Raw genomic sequence first — 17680 nt, forward strand, 5'->3', positions numbered from 1 at the left:
GCCACGCCACACCCAGCAGCACAGCCCTGCCTTGGGGATTCACCCGCTGCCACGGGCACCTGAGCCTGGCTCGGTTTCCTGCCTGGAAACTGAAAATATCCATGGGAGCTGCTTGGACTGGGTCCCACTGGGGAGTTCCTTAGTGATGCCGTTGTTGGTTGTTGGTTGCAGCAACCACCGGGCGTTCGGCAGCGGCTCCGGACACCCAGCCTGGAGCAGAGGGACAGCAGGGGCTGGGAGAGGGGCTGCCCACAGACACTAGGAGAGATGCTGAACTAGGCAACCCCTTCCCCATTCCCACAGAGCTTGTGCCACACAGTGTGGAGCTTCTGAGCCTTTCCTTGTGGTATCACTTCTCCCAGAGGTTGAACCACCTCAACACTGAGCGTTCAGGCATTGCTTTCTCACTTTGGAAGGTGTTTTGATGTGGGGGACAGCAGCCAGAGAAAACATAACTGTTCCTCAAGCTGAGGGTTTTCCAGGAACATGGACTGAGCTGCTTTTGGACATCCAAGTGATTGGATTTTTTGTCATCTTTGGATCACCCACCCATGTCAAAGCCATGGCCATCCAAATTATAAACATGTGCCTGGCCTCAGCATCCATTGGAGGGGAAGGGAAGCTCCTGCTGACCCTCGGGATCTCCTAGGCCAAGCCCATTTTTTCAAATCAGCCAACAAACATTGGGCTGATGCAAGGGAGAAGCTGCCTCAGAACATCCTCACAGGGCAACAAAGGTCTGTCCAGCCAGAGCCTGGACAGTCTCCTCCTTCCCTTCCATCATACCAGACAACCACAGAATGGTCTGGACTGAAAGGGTCCCTAAAGCCCATCTCATTCCACCCTCTGCCATGGACAGGAACGCCTTCCACTGGATTTGGTTGTCCCAAGCCCGTCCAACGAGGCCTTGAACACTTCCAGGGAAGTGAAATGATGCTTGTCTGCTTGTACAGAGAGAACCAGAGGGCAGTTGTGCTATTCCACCCTGTGGCTAGTAAAGTATAACAACCCATGTATGTGGTTTTGACTGTCCATCCAGTTTACTATCTAATAAAATAAGCTTGGCATAATAAATGTTGTTGCTGTGATTTATGAAAAGACAAGAGCAATCCTCATGTTTTTTGCCTGATCTCACCCAAATATGTGACTTCTTCACCCTTTTTATCTTCCAAGTTCCTCTGGAGGATAAAAAGATGATCTCTTCCTCCAATACCGCTACACTCCTTCAAACACCCACTGCACTGCAAAGCCCAGAACACCATAAAATATCATGTTCTTGTAAGAGGAAAATGCACACACAATGTTGGATCTCACCCATATGGTGAATTTCTCCCAGCAGTTTCCCTGCAGAAAACAAGGGGATGCCTTGCACCATACAGGCTTTGCTGGCCCCAGCACTACAAAAACCCTTTAGGGCAGACACTCCCAACACAGGTGACTCTGGGATGAAGCACTGCAAGTGATCCCATGGAACTGAAACCATGGGGGAATTTTTAAGGCCAGCAGAAGGTGACAGCCCACCCTGGGATGTGGCCAGGGCACCCCTGCTCCCACAGTGAGAGCCCTGGGGCCTTCACACCCCCCATTATCTCCATTCCTCACTGAGCTGACGTGTCATTGACTTTGTGACTGAAAACTATTGATGTGGGAAATGTCAAATCATAAAACTGCAAGAAATCTTATGAACGTGGAAGGGAAAGGTTGTCCTTCAATGCAGCCTCTTGCTCTGTCTCCTGCTGATGTCCAGTCATTGGTCCAGCAGGGAGAGGACCAAGGAGCAAAAGTCCTCCCTGATTTGTGCTTCAGGTCTGTTATCTGGCTCTGAGCAGCAGATGGAAGAGGGAGGTTGTGCTCTGTGTTTGCAACTGAAAATGAAACATGATAACATCTCTAGAGTGGAAAATTACAGAGCCTAAGCGCAAATAAAGCCTGTAGCAGTAAGAATTCAACACCTGACAAGCCAAGGCTGGGGGCCTTGGGGTGCTGCCTTCATCTCACCATGGCAGGCCTGAGGCTCCTCTCCCCTGAACTCAAAAACGTGGGGTTTAACATATTCCTGCTCAAAACCCATGTCAGAAGGAAATGACGACATGGTGCACTTGGTGTGCAAAGAGAAGAGAAACACATGAATTTGTCAAAGAAATCTGTTCAGAAGGGAAGGGGTTATTCCGCCTGGCCAGCAGGATGTGTTTCCCCATAACATCCACATCACACTCCATGCCACCCAACCTGGAGGACGCTGAAGGCTCCTGAGAACACCTGAGCCCCTCACAGGGACAGCCCCACCACCTCTTACCTGGGTCATCTTGGCGAGGTCCAGCGAGGGCCGCTCCTCCTGGACCTCCTCGGGCCTCCTGCGCTTGATGCCCACCTTTTTGTCGTTGAGGACGCAGGGCTGGGAGCGGCTGCGGGCCAGGCCGGCGGCGCGGCGGCCCAGCTCGGGCGTGGAGGCGGGCGTGCTGCAGGCCGAGGGCGCGCCGTACTCCGAGCACGAGAAGCGCTCGTGCGAGCAGGACAGGGACCTCTGGATGTCCACCCTGTCTCCCCCGTGCCCTCCAGCAGCCGATCTCCTGGGCTGCCCGCCGCACAGCGGGTTGGAGCGGGCGGGCAGGCTGAAGCTGGAGCTCCTCTGCATGGTGGCGAAGCCGTTGGAGTAGCGCTGCACGCTGCCGCCGCTGTAGCAGCGCCTCTTCTCCACCGGCGTCCACACCTTGGAGCCCAGGGGCCTCCAGGAGGTCCCACAGCCCGACATCTCATCGGAGAAGGACAGGGAGCGGCACTGGCGCTTGCTGGGAGGGGCGGAGGGGTGGCCGTGGGGGTCACTGAGGCTCAGCTCCTTGATCAGGTTGGTGACGGAGCAGGTGCCGGCCGTGTCCCTGGGCCAGCGCGAGCCCTCCTCGCCCTTGTCTGACAGGCAGTCCCAGATGCTGGCGCCCGGCTGCTCGAGCTGGAGTGGACATTTCCTGCTGAGATCTCTCCATCTGTCATTTTCTGGTTCAGAAAGGAGAAAAGAAAGGGAAAAAAAAAACAAAAAACAACACACACGCACAGGCATTAGCGTTAATTAATTCTGCGACTCGCTTTCTATGTCCATAAACAAAAAGAGTAGCATATGGGACGTTTTCCAGTACAAATTAATTAACTCTTGGAATATGGTTTCCTGAACTGCCAGCAGAGTGGGTTGTGTGGTGTAGATGGAGAGAGAGACAAAGTGACAGTCCCAGCAGGAGCAAAACTGCTAGAGGAAGATAAAAACATGCCTCTGAATATTCCAGGTTGCACTAGCTAAGGGGAATTCAGCGGTGTAAAATGTTGTGGCTATTGGTTATCTCTGTGCTAAATCATGTCTCAGATCTGTGTGGTTTGTCCTGGGCTCCACAACTGACAATTGCCTGAATTTACAGCTGAATTTAAAAAACATGGAATCACGGGATGGCTGAGGTTGGAAAAGCCTTCTGGGATCATTGAGTCCAATCATTAACCCAGCACTGCCAAGTCCACCACTAACCCATGTCCCCAGGGGCCATGTCCACATGGCTTTTAAATTCCTCCAGGGATGGGAACTCCACCACTGCCTAGGCCTCGACAGCCTTTCCCTAAAATCCAATCTAAACCTCCCTTGGTGCAACTTCAGGCAGTTTCCTCTTGTTTTATTACTTTTTTACCTGGAAGGAATGTTCACCTGGCTGCACCCTCCTGTCAGGGAGTTGTGGACAGTGAGAAGGTGCCCCCAGAGCCTCCTTTTCTCCAGGCTGAGCCCTCTCATCTCCCTCAGCTGTTTTTATCAGATTTGTGCTCCAGACCCTTCCCCATCTTCCCATGGACAGCCATGGTAGAAGAGGAGATTAAGGAGCATGATCTCATTCCCACACACATCCCACTGACAGCAAAAGAATAAAGCAAAGCACCCTCAGGGCTGGGCTGCCCTGCAAAGGACGGGGCTCTTTGCAGATACACCTTCAACACTCAGCAGGAAAACCATGGCAGGACAACCCCGCCAGCTGCTGCAGTGGAAAAAAGTCATCAGCCAACAGCCTCTCCCCTGTGCCTGTTTTTGTCGGTGGCTGCTGCACAGAGCCCTGCCGTGCTGGAGAACCCTCGCTGCCAAGTTTCACACGATTGTATCTAAACCAGGCGATGTTTTGGGGGCTTTTTGGGTATTTCCACTCAGGCAACTGAAGGATGAATCAAAAGCTGTGCCTAGCCCGCAGCTGCAGGTACCAGCCTGGTAGGGAAGATGCAACGGTGCAGAACACTTCTGACTAAGGTTTCAAGTCAGGAGGTCAGATTTGGGGCCCCTTGCACCACTCTTGGCCGATTTTCCTATTTCTCCCTTCTCCAGCTGCTGCCATAACAGCTCCAGCCACAAACAGCCTGGCTCTGCCCGCAGGAACCGCACGGCATTTCAACTGTTGCTCTCCTCATTTTAATAAACACAATGAAAAGTGAGAAATCTGCTCTAGACAACTCCATCTATGTTTAGATCTTTATTATTTTTCCTCTGTACTATGCTGCCAGCAGAGAGATTTCTTGGGTCAGGTCAGCAGACAAAAGAAACAGAAATAGAAGCTGATTTTTCATGGCAAGCTGCCACGATCCTCTGGCTGGAGACTGTACAAAAGGCCTTGGTGAGGAGGATACGGGACACCTTCCTCTTTCACCCCTGCTTCAGCACAAACAGCTATAAATCTTCCAAACCTGGCAAAGAAAATGGTACAAGCACCACTATCCCCAGCCCCAGCTTGGGGTTATTTGCTTTTCCCCTTGCACAATGTGAGCTGGCACAACCCGGTCCCTCCGAGTCCCCAGCCATCACTGACCAGTCCCAAAATGCCACATAGCCCAGAAAATGGGTTTTCAGTGCAAGTAGGAAGCAGGTTGCCCTGAAAAAAATTGAAAATTGAGTAAGCTAAAGGCCGAGGGTATAATTAAAGAGCTCTGGAAAGCCTTAGTGAGGAAAAGCAGCTGGTTTTCTGCTCAGTTTTTAAAGACTAAAAGTTCCATCCTGCGCACGTTGATAACGATAATTGCACTGGAGACATTAATTCTGCTGCAGTTAAACATGTATTAATTTCCTTTAAACTACAAACCTCAGCCTGGTTTACCCTGAGGCAGCAATTTGTTCCAGGATAAAACCCACCATGAGAGCCCTTGGTCTGCAACTGAACTGCCTGGCTGGAAAACTCTCCTTTGCCTGTTGGAGAACAAAGGGACAACCAGAGCACGCTGCAAGTGCAGCCTGAGGGGCTCTTGCCCTGCTTAAACAGGTCCTTCTTGGCTGTTGGTGTCCCTGGATGAAACAGCATCTTACTTCTGGATTTTGACTCAGAACTGCAAAGATAAACATTGATATCTCAACAAAACCCAGCTGTTCTCTCACAAAATCTTCCCCACATCAAACAAACCCTCATGGTGCTCATGGACTGGAGTCACAGCCCAAAACTGGGGACATGAGTGTTGTTCTCCATCCTTGAGAGCTCTGCACTGCTCCACAGAGAACAGGATCCACCCTCAGAGCACCACAGCCAAGTTGCCAAAGGCTGAGCTCCAGGAGCACCCACAGACACATCAGGCAATTCAGTGATGGTCCTGGGCTTTTCAAATGACTGCTGTGCCCCTCTGGTGACACAGAGTAAATTTTACTGGCCACCCATAACCACAGAGAAGGGTGTAAAACCAAAACGCTGACACAACTTTAACTACAGCGACACAAATGTGCTGCTATAATATTTTTACAGTTCCTTTTTATACATAATGCATGATCCTTCTGCTCAAGTTTCCTCTACGTTCTTTTCCCATGAAATAATTTACATTAATACATAATTTATTATGGCAACTTGTAAAGCAATTAGAGGTTTCAATCAATTTTTCTTATCCTTTTTGGCAGATAGATTCTGTTTGGAACCTAACCCAAACATTTGTCTGGGCACAGGTGCACATCCAATTCCCTTTTTTTCCATGTTGTTCAAGTGGAATTTTGGTCTCACAGTTCCTGTGCACAGAGGAAAAGGGAGCCTGCATTTTCCACTGCCCCCTGTTTATGTTCAGGAGATAATTTCTAAGTGTGGGACACATTTAATGGTTGTAATTAGCTGATGGCAGTCCCAGGGAGCTTTCCTAGTGCAGAAATAAGATCAAAATATGATGGGCAGAGCTGTGCTTCAACGGGAAATGAAAACAACAGCCTCAAAATCGGCTCTGGAGATTAAACACACCTGTGGGCTCCTTGTGCCAACAGCCTGCATGGGGGAGGGAAATCCCAACCTTGACAGTGAAACCTGCCCAGCTATTCAGTGGGGTCCTCTGGAGAGGTGTCCCTGATAAACCTCACCAGAACACCCCCAGCAGCTTTTTCTCTCTGCAGGGTGACTGTGTTTGAATGTGCACCATTATTGGCCTTTCCAAACAATACCCAAAATCCAGAAAGCCCTGGTTCAGAGAGAGGAGGCATGCAAGCCTGGCAGGTGCTTTCAGGATGCATTCAAGGGCCATCACCCCCATGGTTCAAGGTTGGACTTGATGATCTTAGAGGTCTTTTCCAACCTTCATGATTCCATGAGCTGGCTTTTCTCCTGGTTTCTTGGCTCTCCTCTGTCACCCAAGGATGGTGAAAAGCCACTTCCAAGAAAGAGCTGTGCAACAGTGAGCCCAAGGCTGCAGCCCTGCCCTGGCATGCTCAGAACAATGATGCTGCCAAACGTGGTGGAGGAGTGATGTGAGAGTGCCAAAGGACAGAAAAACTGACCTGAGTGCCCCATCCCTCACCCTGCTCTGCTGCAGCACCCTAGGAGGGCAAACTCTGAGAGCCCTCCAAGGGAAAATGGAAATGATGCTCTTTGAAAAGAGCACTTCCCAGAGTGCAGGATCTGTCCCAGTGGCTCAAAGCCATCCTCCTCCTCCTCCTGCTTTTTACAATCATGGGATGCTGCATGTGCAAGCACCTTGTCACTGCCTCAATAAAAGCCTGCCTGCAGCTTCCCTCAGAGATAATTTCTTGCTTACACAGAAAACAGGAGATCTCAGCTGTCAGCACACACCTACTGAGCTTCTCTCACTGGGTCAGGTTGGACAGGGCTTGGAGCAACCTGGGGCAGTGGAAGGTGTCCCTGCCATGGCCAGAGGTGGAGTGAAATCATCTTTAGTGTCCCTTCCAACTCAAACCATTCTGGGGTTCTATCACTTTTGACTTCCTGTACTGGAATTTTTCTGTCTTTGGCTGGATAGCAAAAGGCATGGGCAGGGACACCTTCCACTATCCCAGGTTGTTCCAAGCGCCATCCAACCTGATTTTGAACATTTCCAGGGATGGGGCATCCACAGCTGCTCTGGGCAGCCTGTGCCAGGCCCTCACCACCCTAATGCCACAATTTTCCAATATGCCACCTTTTTCTAGCACAGATATTTTCACTGGGGACCTGCCATGGGGACTGCTGAGGAAGGAAAAGGGAAAAAAAGGAGGGAAAAAAAGCAAACCAACAAACTATCCGTCAACAGGACAATTCTTATACTACTGGGTGTTTCAAGGACCCATCAAGGAGAAGAGAAAGCAGCAGCTGTTGTATTTATTGTTTTAGGTACTTCACCTTTAATCTTCCTCCAGGCAAAGGGCTATATAGAGATAAAACCCAATCTTTTCAGTAATATTATCATTTCACTGGCAGAAATATTTCTCACAAATCTAAAAGCCAAAAGATTATTTAGGTCACCCTGAGAATGGGACCTAACCATGCATCATCCAACATATCAGGTCTTTAAGAGTGTTTACTCAATACACTGAGTTTGGTTACAATCTATAATCCATTTTCAGATTCTTGCAGTGTTTGGTACGTTACAAGAGAAGCTCCAGGGTTTGGATGATGCTCTCCCTGGCAGAGGCTGACCTTCCCTCTGCCCTGCTGCCCCATGGCCATAGGGTCCAGAAATAAACTGCCTTTCTGCCCAAAGCTGCCCTCATCCCAGAGGTATCAGAAAGATTATTTTCTAAGATTCTCTTTTGTCTAAAACCCCCCAAAAAATCAGCCAACTTCCCTCCAAACCTTCCACACAGGTAGGACTGTGAGTCTTTGCCTCGTGTTGTCAGTGCTACCAGTCCAAACTTCACTGTGTTTATTTATCTCAGTGCTATCCATCATCAACAGGGACTTGGCCCTTTGGACTAAAATATTCCCCAAGTTTTGCATTTTGATAGCAATTTATTTAAAAAGTCAATCGAGTTTTCATCCTGGATTAGTCTGTGATTTTGGCCTGCATTTGTGGACAAGAACTCTCAGGGAAAATAACTAAAATGAAACCCAAGCCAAGCAATGCCCTCACAGGAGGGAAGGATGGGCTCCTCTTGACTGGGCATGACAGGGCCCACAGCAGGGCAAGCTGAGGTCAAGGAGATGACATTCAGTTCCCTCAGGAGGAGGATAATTTGGCAGAAGGCTCTGAAAAAGCTCTTAAAGACAGGCTGCTCCTCAATTAGGCAGAGACTCTGTATCTGCTGAAGAGCCTGCCAGTGCCACAGTGCAAGACAAAACCATCTGATTTGGGTTCTTTGTTCCTCAGTCGTGTTTGAGAGGCAGGGGAGAGGCAAGGGGCTGTCTCTATCCCTTCTTGACTTTGATTTTCATCTCAAAAACCCCACAAATGCTGTCCATCTCCCCAGACTGCCAATGGCTGGAGCTATCAGAGAGTTTGGGGGACATCTCCTGTCAGTGCATGTGCTCTCATTAACACTAATGAGAGCTGTGTCCATGAGCAACAGGGGCAGCCTCTTTGTCTGTGGAGGACTGGCTCTCACAGCAAGGAGCTTGGCTCAAACTTGACCTACAATTTTAATTGGGTTTTGAGGCCTGGCCCAGGGGTTGGCTCCCTGCTAGGAAGGCCAAAGAGAAGAGCACAGCAGCACATCCTCTGGCACTATCAGTGTTTCAGCATCATCAGCCAAGGCGCCAACCCTTCATCCATTTTGGTGGCTGTTCAGCATAAAAACTGACAGCAAGCTCTGACATAAAAGGTGTCAAACATATTATATCATGTTTCCTGTCAGCAGCAAAAATGAGACATTTTCCTTATTGTTTGAGGCCTGTCCAACCACTTGGTGCCAGGTGGTAGAACATCTCAGTGATAATGCTGTCATTTATTGCTTGCATCATGCAAACAGTCAAGAGCCAGAGTCTTGGGCTGGATACTCAAACACAACCTCAGATCCCAAATGTTTATAATCTCAGCTGTAAGAGTAGCTCTAAAAACAAGGAGATGTATCAAAGGGGAGGTGAAAGGAGATAAGCAATTCACACAGCAATGGCAACAGGGCACAAAAAGTACCTCTGGCGAGGAGAGGGGCACAGGTGTGGTGGGGTGGGCTGCAGGGGAGTGGTTTTGGAGGCATCCAAAAGTCAGGACATCTTCCCACCCACCACTGTGAGGAAGCAGGAGCAGAGGAAACACAGAGAGAAGTTCCTGTACTTACCCATCACGCCACAGGAGAACAGGGTAGGTCCTTGACTCATCTTTGGAGTGTGCTGCAAACAACCAGAAAAGCTATTCACTGCTCACAGACCCAACCTGGGCACCAAACACCATCCTACAGCCTGGGCAAAACCTTCCATGGCCCTGTTCCAGCAGGGACCAGGGCACAGACACAGCCACCTTTCCTCAAGGAAATCAACTTTAATGAAACTCTGTGCAGAGAGCTTTTCAAGGCCTCAGCTTGCAGATCAAGGGTCCTGCAGCCAGCCCTTACCTCAGGGAAGAGCTGCAGTGAGGTCCCAAAACTCTGGAGAAACTAAAATGGGAGCTGCAATTCAGTGGGAATCCTGGACTGGGCAAGAAAGGAGCAAAAGTGGTATCTTGAGCCTCATCCAACCCCATTAAGGTACAAAGCAGCTATTTAGCTTTTTCAAGCATTTAATGTGTTTCTAAGGCAAGGTATCCTCACCTCAGCACTTCTGGGGAGTCTGCACTCAGATTGTGCTGATTTGCACTAAAAATAGGGGGAAATGCCACTGCATGGGTGCAACATAATCCTGGTTGCTTTTCACACTCTTTTTTTTTTTTTCCCCAAGAATTTTCCCCTTGACAGCATAAGAAGCACCATCAGACTTCTAAAAATGAGCATAGATGGGTTCACATGTAATAAATCAATATGTTACCCACAGCTGCATGCCATTCCAGCTATGCCTGCAAAAACACACTTTCATACTAATTGTTCTTTTATTATCCCTAAAAATATCCATGTTCTGGCTTCTGAAGTGTCTATCCTGGCAACACCATCCCATCTGACTGGGGCTTTACATCATCTGAGGGAAGCACCAGCACAGCCCCCACGTCCATCTGCACTGCCATAATTGTGTTTTATCTGGCATTAGGCCACTGCACTCACACCTTCCCTCCTGATCCACGTTTCATACGTTGCCTGCTCGCATAAATATGGAATCTCACAATGGTTTGGGTTGGAAAGGACTTAAAGACATCCAGTTCCACCTGGAAAGGGACACTTTCCATGTGTCCAGGTTGCTCCAAGCCCCATCTAAGCTGCCCTTGGACACTTTTAGGGACGGAGCAGCCAAAATTTCTCTGTGCCAGAATCTCCAGTGCATCATGAGGACCGGATTATTATTATTATTATTATTATTATTATTAATAATAATAATAATAATAATAATAATAATAATAATAATAATAATAATAATGTTGTACTACATGATGGCACCTGAACAATCCAATAAAGGCTCCCACTTCCTATACAGAATGCTGGAAATACTGAGTGTAGAGGGGTAGGGAGGCATGAAACAATACAGGGTGAGGATGTGGAGAAGGTAAATAAGGGTCAGTCACCTCTGGGGCATGTGCCACTCTTCTGGGTGAAGTGAGGATATCTCCATCTGTCAAGCCCCACCTTGTGACCCATCAGCAGAATTAATCAGGAGGCAGAGAGGACAGGCAGCTGTCTCCAAGGAGCAGCCAAAGTGGAGCAGAGATGGAATTGGGACAAGCCCCAGAGAAGGCAGGGGCTGTGCCAGTGCACATCTGTGTGCCAGCCCCAGAGAGCAGGCACTGCCTGTAAGGCAGGAGGGAGAGGAGCCTGACATATGTCCCATATTGAGTATAATTACCATTTTGTAAGAATTTTCATACCAAATTGGGAGCTGAACCAAAGGAGCCCACTGGCTGTTGGCAGCAGACACTGCCCCAGTGCTCAGACATTGATTTCCTTTGGGTTTCACTTTTTGGCCTTCCCCATGAAGTCAACAGAAAAACTCTTGCTTTCTTCAGTGGATCAGCCTTCTTGTGATTGTCTGCCCCAATTTAACAATCCAGGCAACCCAGCAATTCCCCTTGTGTACCCAGGACTGTCCTGCACTCCTCACCCAGCCCCGGAGCTCGGGAAGCACCGGGCAAACACACGAGGGCAAAGTTTTGTGTTACAGCTCTGCATCTCTACCACCAGACACCCTGAGCACCCAGCCCTTCTCTGAAGAGTACAAGAAATTACCCTCATCTGCCTCTCCGGAGCCAGCTCCCCTTCACCTGCCCCACACACTGCCCAGGGCACAGCTGGCATTGAAAGTTCAGGCTTCCCCCTTCCCACCCTGAGCAGCAGCCATGGGAGGTGCTGCCTTCCCACAGGAGCTAGCACTACAGCAAGGGTATTTCTTAATGTATCAATACCCTTCCCAGATTTCACCCTTTTAAGGCAGTATTCTCCACTGCCTCTGGCTTGCTCACCTTCTCCTCTGCCTTCCCCTGCCAGGGCAGCCTGCCTTCACCCCAGCACAGTGTGTTCTCTGCCTGGGGAGCCCAGCTGGACACTCTGTCATCCTCAGCAAACTCAGGCATTTCTATTTCTTAAATGTTCAGAATGCCCATTTATGGCTCATCCTGCCAGATGCTTCCTGCACACCCTTATCTGAGACTCTCAGAGCCTTTGGGCCAGTTTCTCCTCAGACCATGCTCATCTCTCCAGGAGAACAGGGGGGCAGATGGCCACAACCAGCCTTGCTCTGACGGCTCTCCATCACCCTGCACCTCCTCGTTTGCTCTGACCCGCTCTGTTGCCCCTTATTTTCCCCTACCACAGGTACACTCAGCCCTCACAGCATCCCTCAGTTTGTTTGCCACCTCTCATTTGCTTTATTTGTTGCTGCCTGCTCATTCAGCATGGTGGATTTGCACCTCTCCAGGCTCCCAGTGAAATTAAGTACCACAGCACTGCCCTTTGCCATCTCCCACTTAATCCTGCTTCCCTCTTGCTCATCCTCCTATTAATGATCAGCATCTGTTCTCTGTCGGTGAAGCAACTTCTCACCTGTGTTATTCACAGCACTGATTTCATTTTTTCTTTGTGCTGTTTATCCCCTTTGGTGCTTACTGAAATCCACATATGCAAAAGCCACAGCACTCCAATCATTTACTAATCACCTGCTCCTTGGATATTAATGAACCTTTGTAGAAATCAGCACTACAAACCACCTAAAGACCCATCCCTGCAGGAAAGAAAAGCTTTATTACAAAGCTACAGCACAGTTCGTGGCAGTGAAAGAGTTCTGAGCAGAGATTTCACAAAGCTTACCAGCTCAGTCCCGCATGTTACGGAGTCAGCACCTTTGTTTTCCCGAGTTTTGGTTAAGATCATCACCATGGTAATGCAGTCCTGCCTCCATCAGGGTCCAGGCAAAGGGGGCTGGCAGCTGGGGCTGGCAAAGCTCCTCTGTCAGTCCATGATCCCCCAGGAGAGGCTGGGCCCTGCCAGCTCCTCGGGGATGTGCAGGGACAGCCTCGGGGTGGGGAAAGCTCCCTGCACAAAGAGAGAGACAGGAACAACTTGAGGGGGGTGGATGCACTGGGCAAGGGGCAAGCACTGCCCAGAAAACACCCTGATGGTGGCTGCTTGAGGGGTGTGCTTATTTTAGGATCATAAGCATTGTGGATGTCCCTCTGCTCCCCACCAGCACAGGATGGGGCACCCACAGGAGCTGTTGGAAGCACACAAGGTACACAAGGTCATCCACAGGGACACAAGTATTGCAGCCAAATTAATAAAGTTTCCTCTGAATTCTCCATTTGAACAGGGGACTGGCATCCCCCATACTGAAGATACAAAAGATTGAAAGAAGAGCTCATTAGAGCTCCAGGGTTGATCCCCCAGAAACCCTTTGCCCCCAGACCAGCTGGGAGCAGATGTCCAACAGGAAAAGCCTCTCCAGCATCATTATGGCTGTGAAATCCCCTGGATGCACCTATCTCACCAGTCACTCCATGATTCCCAATCTGTGGAGAGCCCTTTAGGGAGAAACACCAGGCAAAGAGTTTCCTGCAAGGGAGGAGGGACAGCTCCTTGCCCTGAAACCCTAAGGGCCACACCATGCCTCTTGATCTCCAACTATTTCTTAGGTAGCTTTAGGAAACTTGGACAACAAGGAGGCTCTTGAAATGAAAACTGCAAGCCAGCTCTGACCATGAGCCCTGCTGCCATCCTCCCCAGCAGATTTATTCCCTTGTAAAGCAGACAGATTGCAACTGAAATCTGATTACTGAAATCAGCATTTTCCCCAAATCACTCCCCTAATCCTGTTTCTCTATTTTGCTGCTTTGCTCGTTAATGCAAACAACCAAAGTCACCATTTGCACAATCCAAAGAGCACAAAACACTGATCTGGTACCATCCAGTCAAAGCCAATTGTGATGTTTAAGGATGATAGATGAAAATATTCCACTAGGTATTAACCCTTATGCTGAACTGATATGGCTGCTCTTCCCAGCTCCTGAATCATCCTGTCCATGTTTACTTGGATTAGAGCTTGCAGTGGTGTTAAGAGTAGCTCATTTAAAGGCCAGCTGGCTGGTAAAGAAAAATCACCTTCTATTATTTTATGAGAACAAAGTTCATCCAGAGTGCAAAGCCAAGATTGGGAATCAATACATTTTCTGAAGATTTACTGTTCTCAAGGGTGCCTGGTCCAGTCTCCAGCTTTCTGTGGGCTATCAATGGAATCATAATTTACAGCTTACTGGTAACTTCATCATAAACCTCTGGGCTGCCCAGTGACCAAGTGAAAACTGTCAGATAGAAAAGTAAACATTTCAGAGTGTCAAAATGACACATAATTTGTGAGCAGGGTTGGATGGGATACTGGGAAGGGATTCTTGGCTGTGAGGGTGGGCAGGCCCTGGCACAGGGTGCCCAGAGCAGCTGTGGCTGCCCCTGGATCCCTGGAGGCGTCAAGGCCAGGCTGGACAGGGCTTGGAGCACCTGGGACAGTGGAAGGTGTTCCTGGCAGGGGGTGGAATGAGATGGTCTTTAAGGTGCATTCTGAACACATTTTGGGTGACTCTGTGATTTTTATCTATGACAACCTCAGCCAGGAGTGCTGGCTGCAGTGACAAACTCTGTGCTGGGAAGACACTGGGGCACCATTGGCACAAAGATCAAACAAGGGTTCAGAGCAGCATGAAAGCAGCCAAGCACCTTCACCAGGTATGATTTCTTCAGGAATAATTGCCCTTCCCTGAGGTGATGGTTAATGCTGCAGCAGCAGACTCGGGTACACACCCAGGCAGGAGCAGCAGCAAGTACAGGCAGAGGCTCCCTGCCCTGGCCAGCATGCAGCACACACCATCACACCTCCCTGCAATTAACACAGCCCTAATGACAGGCAACACAGCAAAGTGCTGCCAAGCTGGCAGCCACCACCACCCTCAAGATTGGGGCTGAGGCACTGCAGGTATCAGTAACTTCAACCAGGCTTGGCTGGGTTTTGGAGCCATCCCCATGGAGAAACTGCAGTAAAAAGGGAAACTTTCCAGTGAAATGTGATCTCTGGCTCCCCATCCTGCGTCCCAGGGCTCCTGACGCACGGCCCTGCCCTGTCACATCCTCTCCATGCAAACAAATGCCATGGGACACAAACTGCAGGGCCAGGATGGACCCTATTGATGCTGAGGAGGAAACCACTGGGTATTTATAGACTGCATGCTTTCACACACACACACACACACACACACATGGTAATAAAAAGATGCTCTGCAGGGACCATTAATTACTTTAAGAAATGTATTTCCTCATTTGCAATCAGATAAAGGAACTATCTTCATCATGATGTCAAGGTTAAGTTTAGACTCGAGCCACGGCCATTGGGATTGACAAAATCTCCTGAGCTTTATGAAAAGTCCCCAAGAAACTCTAGGGCACAGAAATTCCCAAATTTCAGCAAACCCTGCTTTCTACATGGTTGAAAACACAGACCAAGCAGAAGCCTCATGTGATCTTTGCAGTGGCAGAGGTGGGAAGAGGTTTCTCTCAGAGCTGCTTTCTAGACAGTATCACACCTATGGAGTGTTTGGCTTGGAAAAAAATTAAGTGAAATGGTCCAACTCTCATCCACAGGCTTGAAAGATAAATTCTGAGGAACAAACATGCTCCTTACAAGGCACAAGCACAGCCTTAGAGCTGCTCATGGGGGAAAAACAGCCCTTCCCTGCAGGGGGGGTCTCACACATGACTGGTAACACAGCAGGCTCCAAGCACCACTCAGAGCCATGCCCTGCTCACCTGCTATACTGAACTGCATGGAAAACACCTCAGGATTCAGCAAATTGTCTGCCAGATGCTCTGCCACAGCTGGAGGGAGCCTGAGCAGTGACCAGTGCACATCCCCATGCAAATGATGAAAAACTTCCCCACAGGAAGGGTTACCAAGCCTGGAGTGCCCATCCCTGGGGGGATTTAAAAGCCCTGGGAGGTGGCACTTGGGGACATGGGTTAGTGGTGGCCTTGCCTGTGCAGGGGAAACAGCTGGGCTCCATGATCTCAGAGGTGTTTTCCAGCCCTACCAACTCCATGATTCCACGGTCTGACCCCCAGAATGCTCCTTTTAGAGACTGAGGATCAGCACCACACAGATTTCCACTTGCTATGGGATCACCACCCCTCTGCACAGAACACATTCAACCCCTGTCCAGCTCAATAATCCATCTCCAGCCACACACACTGACATAAAACCTATTTACAGTGGAAAGGGCACAGGGAACAAGGAGCTGGAGATGTGGTTTGCATACTGATACACCTCACAAGCAGAACAGTGAGAATTCTCTCAGAATATAAATCACCTGCCCCTGCTGAATTTTTAATGCTGATCAAAGTGAGGAAGCCATGACCCAAGCAGGACCCCACTCCCCAGCCCTGTCCCAGCACCATTCCCTGTGCTGTGCTGGAAGAAAAGGGCTGAGCAAGGAGCCACTGGGATTTCTGGAATTTATTCAATGCAGGTTAGACCCACATGTCTGAAGAACCAAAACTAATCCTGTTGGATTTTCTGCTCTTTTCTGACCCAGAGATGGGGCAACTGAGAGGTGTTTTAAAAAAATTTATTCCTATTTCAGTCTCATGAGAAGGGTGAGACAATACAGATGTTATAATTCATGCCATCACAATCAGAAGCTATTTTCTAATTACAATACACTATACTAATTACAATACTACAACTAACTGTAAATCCTACTAGAATACAATTTTTATAATTCTATTTCTCCAAAGTATCTAAATCCTACTACAATACATCTTTTATAGTTCTATTTCTCTAAAGTATATAATATTACCCACAAAGCCATCCTTTGAAACTTGTTTTTAGTTCAATTTTTCTCTTAATGTCTGTCCTATTCTATAGTATCTCTAAGTCAACATTTCTTATCTCAAAGTTTACATACAAATATACACTGTGTAAAATTTGTGTTGAATTTTTAAAATTTTCTACAAATCTATTTCTACATAATCACTCTGGGCCAAACTCTGAGCACGATTCCAGGGCTCCAGCACCATCCCACCCTCACCAGTGACACAGAAATTCCCTCCTCTATGCACACCTTGATTTCTCTGTGCAGTCAGACCAGACTGGTCATCCCCTCCCAAACCCTACAGGAGGCTACAAAGGATTTGGGGGAAAAGCCAAAACTGGTGACTGGAATTGAAAATTGTGGGGTTTAAGGCTTTCTGCAAGCATAACATGGCAATATTCACCCAAAATAAAAATCATGCCTCTCTCCCCATCCTTCCATTTCTTAGAAGTGATTTGGGCTACACTGAATCTCCTCATGGCACAGCCTGTCTCACCCTCAGGGCTTTGGACAATGCCAAGGAGTACATCTTTAATTTCTTGATTTATTGTGTTATGAATTTGGAAAAAATCCATGAAGTCTATCATTTGCATGTAGTTCAGTCAGGGTTTATTTCCTCACTCAGGCAATAATTTGTCTTTGCAACAGGGCTGAGCAGGCTCAGCTCTGGGCAGTTTGTTCCCCTTGCTTGAGCCTATGCCATTAGAGAATATTGAATTTATTTATGGGGTGAAAACCTCCAATAAATGTGAAAGATGCCATTCAGGGCCCGAGAAGAAATCTTTACACTCTGGAAATGCCCCATGGACTAGTCCTGAGCAAACAGGATCACGAGCCAGCACACGTGGCTTTCAAAGGATGGAATTTCCACGGAGGCAGCGGCTTCAGGATGGTCCCCTGGGACTCTGCCAGGAGCAGAGACTGCCCCAGGATGCCCAGCCTAGGGAGGAGAAAGGCTGCAGCCCTGCTCTGAGCCTGCAGTCTGTTCTTCCTGCTCCACAGGGTGCTGGAAGGACAAACACCATCCAGGACATCATGGCTCTCACAGTGCTCCACTCCTGCCTGGCAAAACCTCCTGCTG

General features: G+C 48.8%; 1 protein-coding gene across 2 annotated transcripts in view; it reads right to left on the reverse strand.

The window, feature by feature from the left end:
• The window catches only part of FAM53B (family with sequence similarity 53 member B), a 45894-nt gene that overhangs the window by 16151 nt on the left and 12063 nt on the right, over positions 1-17680 (reverse strand). For both annotated transcript variants that reach the window (XM_058810411.1, XM_058810412.1), the window contains exons 2-4: positions 12560-12784; positions 9458-9509; positions 2297-2991 (exon numbers count right to left, since the gene is read on the reverse strand). In XM_058810411.1, coding sequence (XP_058666394.1) covers positions 2297-2991; positions 9458-9509; positions 12560-12628 — 816 coding nt within the window. In that variant the 5' untranslated portion in view covers positions 12629-12784. The remainder of the gene's footprint in view (positions 1-2296; positions 2992-9457; positions 9510-12559; positions 12785-17680) is intronic.

This window comes from Ammospiza caudacuta, chromosome 9 (assembly GCF_027887145.1).
Source record: "Ammospiza caudacuta isolate bAmmCau1 chromosome 9, bAmmCau1.pri, whole genome shotgun sequence".
Taxonomy (NCBI): Eukaryota; Metazoa; Chordata; class Aves; order Passeriformes; family Passerellidae; genus Ammospiza; species Ammospiza caudacuta.